At 52.1% G+C, this 7,920-nt stretch overlaps 2 protein-coding genes across 2 annotated transcripts; one reads left to right on the top strand and one right to left on the bottom strand.

Moving 5' to 3' along the window:
* The first annotated feature begins 1,495 nt into the window (after positions 1–1,495).
* On the top strand, positions 1,496–3,799 carry Tubb4b (tubulin beta 4B class IVb). The gene is given in 4 exon segments (NM_001244098.1): positions 1,496–1,596; positions 1,895–2,003; positions 2,081–2,191; positions 2,595–3,799. Coding segments are annotated over 4 exon segments (1,338 nt in total). The 5' UTR covers positions 1,496–1,539; the 3' UTR covers positions 3,656–3,799.
* Positions 3,792–6,968, bottom strand: Fam166a (family with sequence similarity 166 member A). The gene is made up of 7 exons (XM_027422841.2): positions 6,853–6,968; positions 5,593–5,807; positions 5,220–5,479; positions 5,002–5,128; positions 4,623–4,717; positions 4,228–4,345; positions 3,792–3,880 (listed from the first exon to the last, which is right to left on the bottom strand). The coding sequence occupies exons 1-7, from the start codon at positions 6,906–6,908 to the stop codon at positions 3,792–3,794; spliced, it is 960 nt and encodes a 319-aa protein (XP_027278642.1). The 5' UTR covers positions 6,909–6,968.
* Between the last annotated feature and the right edge of the window lie 952 nt (positions 6,969–7,920).

The following is a 7,920-nucleotide window of genomic DNA, read 5'->3' as shown; positions in this document are numbered from 1 at the left end:
TATAGGATTCTGCTTGTCCTGATGATTTTTCTTTGGGACATTGTTGGTCATTGGATACCACAACTAATACGGAGTGCCTAACACCTTAGTTTTAGAAGTAGTTCATACCAAAAACTTGGTTAGTCTGGAACAGACCCCAAAGTGTAACGTTTCTTTAAAAAAAAGTTACAAAGTCAGGTATTGGAAGGCCTGTAAATCCTTACATTCTTGAGGCTAAGGCAGAATTCCCTTGAATTGAATTCCAGGTTACGGGCTAGAAGATCCTGCCTCCTATGAAATGATGGCACAGAGAAACAACCGAACTAGACTGTTCCTGGGCAGAAAGATTTAATGGGGATCAAACTGCCAAGGCCATAGTGGGTGAGGGGGAAAAGACCAAATGGCAGAAATGGATTCAGAACTACGTGCCCTTGGCAGTTTATTCTGGGGGGAAGGCTAAGGGAGGTAGTTCCTGGTGAACCGAAAACACCTTAAAAGATCTATTTTTCTAGTAAACAGAAAGCTTTTTAGGTTTGTTTCCTGGCCAAGTCCTTCTGTTTAGGACAAGGTCAACACTGCCATGTTGAGGGTAGCGGGGCTTTGAACCTGACACCTCAGAGGGAGGACAAACTTGCAGAAATATATAAATGTATTATTCTGTAACCGATCTATTATAGGGCAGGGACTTGATTAACGTCTATACGTTTGTTCGTTTGTTTTTCCCTCTCATAGAGTCATGGCCAGGCATGCCCGGCCCTGCAGTCTCCATGCAACTCTGTGCGCACTTGGAGCAGAGGCTCCAAGGAGACCGGCTCCAGGCCAGCTGGTTTCCACAACACGGAGCACAGCCGAAGGGGCGGAGGGAGGGCCCTCCCGGGAACAAACAGACCCCGCGCCTGCCCAGTGCGTCCCAGGAGGACCCAGCGCCACCGCCGGAGCTTATTATTGTTGCTGTTTCTGGCTGCAGTCAGCCTCAGCTTGGAAGCCCCCAAACTGGACCTCACTGTGTACCGAACAGCAATGCTTTACACTCTTTGTCTCCCCAGCAACAGCACCCAGACCCTCATAACAAACTGAGCCCACAAAACTCTGAAAAGACTCCCCCTCCCTCTCAGCCGGAAGCTTGCTTTCCACGTCCCGCCCGCGCGCTGCACTGCGGCGGTTACCAGGACGCCAACCCAGCGCAGCCAATAGTGTCAGGTTTTCGGCGTGCTCCCAGGAGGCAGCCAATGGGGGTGCAAATCAATCATTTGAAACAGCCAATGAATTGAGCACTGCGGCGCCAGGGCGGGGATTGTGATAGGGAGACCCCCTAGCCAGAACGGACCAATAATGAGCGTATATCGTTGGGAAGGCGGGCCCTAGAATACCCGATTGACGGAAAAATAGCCAATCAAACAAGGGTGCTCCTTGGCCTCGTTCTGGGAGCCCAATCCTAGGCTGCGGAAGGCGGGCCATGAGGGGTATATAAGTGCTGGTAGAGCGTCGGTTGTAGCACTCTGTGCGCCTGCTCCTCGCTGCTTGTTCTTCCTCTGCAGCCGCTCCGCAGTCGCCGCCGCCATGAGGGAGATCGTGCACCTGCAGGCTGGGCAGTGCGGCAACCAGATTGGCGCCAAGGTAGGTGGCTAGGGCTCTCGGGACGGACACCAGCGGTAGGGTCAGCCGGGAAAGATGGCGGAAGCGGCTGCGCCCTCACTGCGTCCTGGATACCGGCGTACACTGGGCCAGGAAGTAGAGCCGGTGGCTGGTGGCTGTGGGGGCGGACCGTGCGCGGCCCTAGGGACCCGTCTCCCGGGCGCTTTGGAGACAGGGGTGGGGTGGGGTGGGGGGAAGGGCCTGCCGCACCCATCCGGGGCGGGGCTGCCTTGGGGCGCACCGGCCGCCGTGACTCAGCTAACGCCCGAGTCCCTTGCAGTTCTGGGAGGTGATCAGCGACGAGCATGGCATTGATCCCACCGGCACGTACCACGGAGATAGCGACCTCCAGCTGGAGCGTATCAACGTGTACTACAACGAGGCTACCGGTAAGACTTGTCTGCCCGTCCATCCTCCCGACCGCCCCTCCGGTTTGACCACGTTTGACGTCCCCCTGTTTCACCAGGTGGCAAGTATGTGCCTCGTGCCGTGCTCGTGGACTTGGAGCCCGGCACCATGGACTCAGTGCGCTCCGGGCCCTTCGGGCAGATCTTCAGACCAGATAACTTCGTATTCGGTGAGTGCTGCGGTGGGGGTGTGGGTGGAGCTTGCTACCCGTGGGGCTCAAAGGTCAAGGGGCTGACGCTGCTGACTAGCTGCCCAGGTGTAACACCTTCCTGCCCGCTGAGTCACACAATCCCTTGATTGAAAGCAGCTTGGGAAGGTCTAATTGTGCGGGTAGAGTGAGCGAGCAAACCTGACCTGGTGGCAGGGGTTCCCTGTGCTGTATTTGAATATTGGCAGGGATGCCTAGGGAAGTATTTACTGTCCTAGCTTGGCGTTCTCCTACCCTTATTTATTTTGCATGGCGGGTTGCTGTGGTGTCACCAGGGGTCTCTTGACTTTTAGAGGTGACAACCCCACACCCTTTGGCACCATAGGCACATGACGAGTGAGTGACCAGCTGTTTTCTTTTACAGGTCAGAGTGGGGCTGGGAACAACTGGGCCAAGGGGCACTACACAGAAGGCGCAGAGCTGGTTGACTCAGTGTTGGACGTTGTGAGGAAGGAAGCTGAGAGCTGTGACTGCCTGCAGGGCTTCCAGCTGACCCACTCCCTGGGTGGGGGGACTGGGTCTGGGATGGGTACTCTCCTTATCAGCAAGATCCGAGAGGAGTACCCTGACAGAATCATGAACACCTTCAGTGTGGTACCTTCCCCCAAGGTGTCGGACACAGTGGTTGAGCCCTACAATGCCACCCTTTCAGTACACCAGCTTGTTGAAAACACAGATGAGACCTATTGCATTGATAACGAAGCACTCTATGACATCTGTTTCAGAACCCTAAAGCTGACCACACCCACTTATGGTGACCTGAACCATCTAGTGTCTGCCACCATGAGTGGGGTAACCACATGCCTGCGATTCCCTGGCCAGCTAAATGCTGACCTGAGAAAGCTGGCTGTAAATATGGTGCCCTTCCCTCGCTTGCACTTCTTCATGCCTGGCTTTGCTCCCTTGACCAGCCGGGGCAGCCAGCAGTACCGTGCCCTGACAGTTCCTGAGCTCACCCAGCAGATGTTTGATGCCAAGAACATGATGGCTGCCTGTGATCCCCGCCATGGGCGCTACTTGACAGTGGCTGCCGTGTTCCGGGGCCGCATGTCTATGAAGGAGGTGGACGAACAGATGCTTAATGTCCAAAACAAGAACAGCAGCTACTTTGTTGAGTGGATTCCCAACAATGTGAAAACAGCTGTCTGTGACATTCCACCTCGGGGCCTAAAAATGTCTGCCACCTTCATCGGCAACAGCACGGCAATTCAGGAGCTGTTCAAACGCATCTCAGAGCAGTTCACAGCCATGTTCCGACGCAAGGCCTTCCTGCACTGGTACACGGGTGAGGGCATGGATGAGATGGAGTTCACCGAGGCTGAGAGCAACATGAACGACCTGGTGTCCGAGTACCAGCAGTACCAAGACGCCACGGCTGAGGAGGAGGGAGAGTTTGAGGAGGAGGCAGAAGAGGAGGTGGCCTAGAGCTGTTTTAAGCAGCCTAAAGCATGGGAGCAGTGTGAACTCTTTATTCATTCACAGCCTGTCTGCTAGCCATGTCCACTGTGCATTTGCTGTCCTGTCCTGACATCACTTGTACAGATACCACCATTAAAGCAATTCATAGCATGTGGCCTCGCCTCTCCAGTTCCTTCTGATAAGCTTTTCGGGTGCTGTTACCGAATGTCAGTGCATAGTTGTCCTGCATGGCTACAAGGGAGAAAGAAAGAAGTAAGCTGAGTTCCCAGGATTAGCACAGTGGAGAGGTCAGTGCAGGCTACTTAACAGCAGCTTCTCTAGGATCTTGAGGTTGCCCTTTCACATAGGCATGGAGTAACCTTGCTGCCTCTGTTCTGTTAGTTTTAACGGGGGAGGGCTGGTGATACCGGTATTGACTGGGTAGTTCAAGATGGAACTGGGACTCTGGTCAGGGGGCCAACAGCTGATTATCAACAACTGTGGCAGGTAAAGCAGGATCACAGCCATTTGACCCTGTTCTGTCATAGGTTTGGTGTGTAGTATAACCTTGTCCTTTTGAAGTGGGTATGGGTACTCACATGGGATGAAGCCCATGTAGAAAGGAATCAGGCCTTGGCTTCTGTAGATGGTGTTGTTTGGCCAGTGGGTCTTGGGCAGCCTTTCACCCAGAGCACAGACTGGGTTTCTGAACGTGAACTAGAGAAATGGGTATGTGCTGACAAGGGCTGTTTTCCCACATAGGTGACTAAGATCCTGCTTTAGGAGTTTTGACTGACCACCCAACAGCCCCACCTCCCACCTCTTAGCCAGGATAGGTAATCAGACCTTGTTAGGATGTGGAGGCCTTAACCCTCAACAAACTTGGCCTTAATTAAGGGTGACCCCCCTGGGAGTGGATGCTTACAGGTGGGAGTGGAAGCAGATAGAGCCTAGCTGAGGCACCTGGAGGCAGGCTAGGCCCATGTTTTCCTACCTGGTTCTTGTCAAACTCATCCATAGCTTGTGTGACTCCATCACGGTAATTCATCCCCATCACCCAGGCAAACCGGGGGACAAAGCCAGCATACCCTGGAGATGGGTGGGTGTCAGGGTTCTTCCCTGGCTGCGTTCCGGGCATAATCTACATTCTGCCAGATGTGTCAGAAATGCTGAGCTCCTTTATCCCTGAACATTTAGCTATTAAGCCCCTTCCATCCCTAAAGGTTGGCTGCTGACTCTTAGGGCCAAACTTAACTCCTCATGGGAGCAGCTGGGCTGGCTCAAGGAAAAAAAGTGAAGCCAAACCCTGTTCTCACCATCTCGTTTGGACCCTTGGAACCTCATGGAGAATATCTCAGGCACCCAGCACGTACCTGAGATGGCCTTGCGTTGGATTAGGTTGGGGTGGTCTAGCTGGGGTAGTCGCTGGAACCTGCCCACATCTAGTGTCTCCTGCGGGGGATGTGGAGGCAGGCACTCGTCCCTCCTGTAGTGGTATAGCTGGAACAGGGAAGTGTAAAGTGTAACACAGCTTCTGCCTGGGTGTGCTGGGGGAAGACGGAGAAACCCAGGCCAGGGTGTCTCCACTTACCTGGTACTGCCCTGGGGTCTCCTTAAGAGGTGCTGCATTTTTCCAGGCCTCTTCCCCATATGCCAGCAGTAGACCTGGATGTCCCAGGTCTCTAGCTTCTCCCTTTCTGCCCGGAGGGAATGGCGGGTAGGGGGGATAAGGCAGGAAGTCTGCAGACATTGGAACCTCTCTGCATATGTTCTCTACTTGTGGCGGCCCCTGAGTGTCCACCTGGCGTGGGACCTGGCCCAGGATCTCAAAATTCTTGTGGGGTTTCAGACCTATACAGACAGGGCAGTTCTTGAGCCATACAGGAGGAGGGTGGAGACCCAGTGGAGGCAGGGCTGGGTGGGGTCCTGCCTCCTTCAGGTCCCACCCTGGACCTGAAGCTCACTGGTATAGTGGGGGATGTAAGGCTCTGTCAGGTCCCTGCAGGGAATCCATGGTGGCTTAGATTTGCTGAAGTCTTCGATGAACTTGGGCTTGGACATAGGTGACAAAACAGAGCAGGGGCTCTTCTGTACGCTGGGATCTGTGAGCAACTGTGCAGTGGTGCGGCCATAGGTGTTTCCCACCTGGTAGCGCAGTTGAGGATAGAAACCAGCATAGCTGTGGAGAGAAGCAGGGGAGATGCCACTCCTGCCTATTAATTAGCAGGCATTTAACCTGGCCAGGCAGGTTACCTGACCTCTGCTCACTTTAGATGAAGGTAATGGAAGGACCCATTTTCTGAGACTCCTAGAGGGTAGCATGTGCCAAATCTGACAGTCACCAGGTCTTCACTGTCATCACTGCTATCAGATTATCCTCCACAGTGGACCCATACACCCACCAATTCTCTCATTCTAAGTGAATAGGTGCTTTGCCTGCATGCATGTCTGTGTACCACATGTGTGTCTAGTGCCTGTGGAAGTCAGAAGAGGGTGTTGGATCTCCTGGAACTGGAGTTATAAATGGTTGTGAAGCTACCATGTGGATGCTGAGAATTGAACCTCCCTTCTCCGCAAGACCAGCAAGTGAGCAGAGCCATCTCTCCAGTCTAGCACCCAGCCATTCTCAACACTCCATCCCTCACCCACTGATGCCTCCAAAAGCGACCAAGTTGAAAGGAGGTATAGGTCCTTCCATTTCCCCTATTTTATGTGCTCCCATGTAGCACTTGGGTCTGGGTAGGTATACACACACACTTTCTTTGGAGGTTTTTTATTTTATTATTTTTCAGTGTTGGAGATCAGACTCAGGACTTTGCATATGCATGCTAGGCACCCTACCTCTGGATAGAACCTTGTCTGTTTTTGTTTTTAACAGGACTACATTTATTCCATCTCAAATTACCTCTTCCTATGGAGAGACAGTCCAGCATTTGCTTATCTAGTCTCTGTCAAATTGTTTGGCTGCCATAGTTTTTGCCTTTGACAGACATTCTGACCATCTAGTACTGCATTCGGGATAAGGCCTTCACCTGCAGCTCACCTCAGGGATTTCCTGTTCCAGAGCTCTTTAGCCCTGGTGTTCTATTCCACTACTTGGTAACTCTGGCTTTGGGTTTCTTCAGCGTTGGTCCTCAGCCTCCTGTAGACTAGGTTAAACCCCAGCCCTACTGCTCATCCCTCTTTCCCAACCCCAACCTCTCTGTAGAGCTCCCAGCTCTTACCCAGGGATGTAGTGGGGTTCTGGAGTGAAGAGGTTGTGTTTCTGAGTAGCTGTCATTTGCTTTGATTCTGCCCTTGCTGGTTCAACCCTTTCTGGTCCACCTTCGTTCCCTGAAAAGAGACCTGTTGCCTGGTAACCATAATGAAGGGGCCAGCATTATGGACCCAGCCATCTATTAACCCTGTGAGTGCTCCCAGTCTCACAGCATCTCTGGTTCAAAGAACAGCTAGGAAGCTGTCCTGTGCAAGGCAGGGTACCCTAGAAGGTAGCCCCATTCACCCAGAGCTCAGGAGCCAGAAACGGGAAGGGACTCCCACTGCTCCCCAAGACCCAACTGATAAGCAGGCCTTATTTCATGGTGGGGCTCTTTACCCTAGTCCTCCTCCACTGAAGAAGTCAGCACTGAGTCAGGTTTCCCAGATGACAGCTGTATGGATTGTCCAATAGAGTTGTTCCCCTGTAGTAAGACATTCATTTCTATACTTAATAAATCCTCATTCTGTTTTTTAATGTAGAAAGAACTTTCAGGTCTGGAGAGATGGCTCAGTGGTTAAGAGCATTGGCTGCTCTTCCAGAGGACCCAGGTTCATACCTGTCTAACTCCAGTTCCAGGGCTTTTGATGCCCTCTCCTAGACATCTATGCAGGCAAAACACCAGTGAACATAAACTAAAAATTTTTTAAAAGTTTCCTTTGGAGCTAGTGAGATGGCTCAGAGGTAAAGAATGCCCGTCATGAAGGCTGACAGACTGAGTTCAATCCCAGGAACTCACCAAGTGAGAGAACCCACTCCTAAAAGTTGTCTTTAACACACTCCAGCAAATAAAACCCTATTTAATAAAAAAAACCCTTTGCTTTTTGCAGATATGTGCAGACAGATTCATATGTGCACAGAGTCCAGGGGTCGTCTTCTATTGCTCCTCTAACACTATCAGTCTTGTTTTCTTTTGTTTTTCTAAAGATTTTATTTATTATGTATACGGTGTTCTCCATGTATGTCTGCATACCAGAAGAGGGCACCAGATCTCATTATAGATGGTTGTGAGCCACCATGTGGTTTGGTTGCTGGG

This window comes from Cricetulus griseus, chromosome 6 (assembly GCF_003668045.3).
Source record: "Cricetulus griseus strain 17A/GY chromosome 6, alternate assembly CriGri-PICRH-1.0, whole genome shotgun sequence".
Classification (NCBI taxonomy): Eukaryota; Metazoa; Chordata; class Mammalia; order Rodentia; family Cricetidae; genus Cricetulus; species Cricetulus griseus.
The sequence above is the reverse complement of the archived record's forward strand: the minus strand, read 5'-3'. Positions and strand labels throughout refer to the sequence as shown.

Bases quoted from the DNA above. Each gene is read 5' to 3' on its own strand.
- Fam166a (XM_027422841.2), bottom strand. From the start codon at position 6,908: ATGACAGCTACTCAGAAACACAACCTCTTCACTCCAGAACCCCACTAC. The intron at 5,480-5,592 runs GTGAGCTTCAGG...CTGTCTGTATAG, and splicing joins TTACATCCCCCACTATACCA to GTCTGAAACCCCACAAGAAT. The intron at 5,129-5,219 runs GTAAGTGGAGAC...TCCCTGTTCCAG, and splicing joins AGACCCCAGGGCAGTACCAG to CTATACCACTACAGGAGGGA.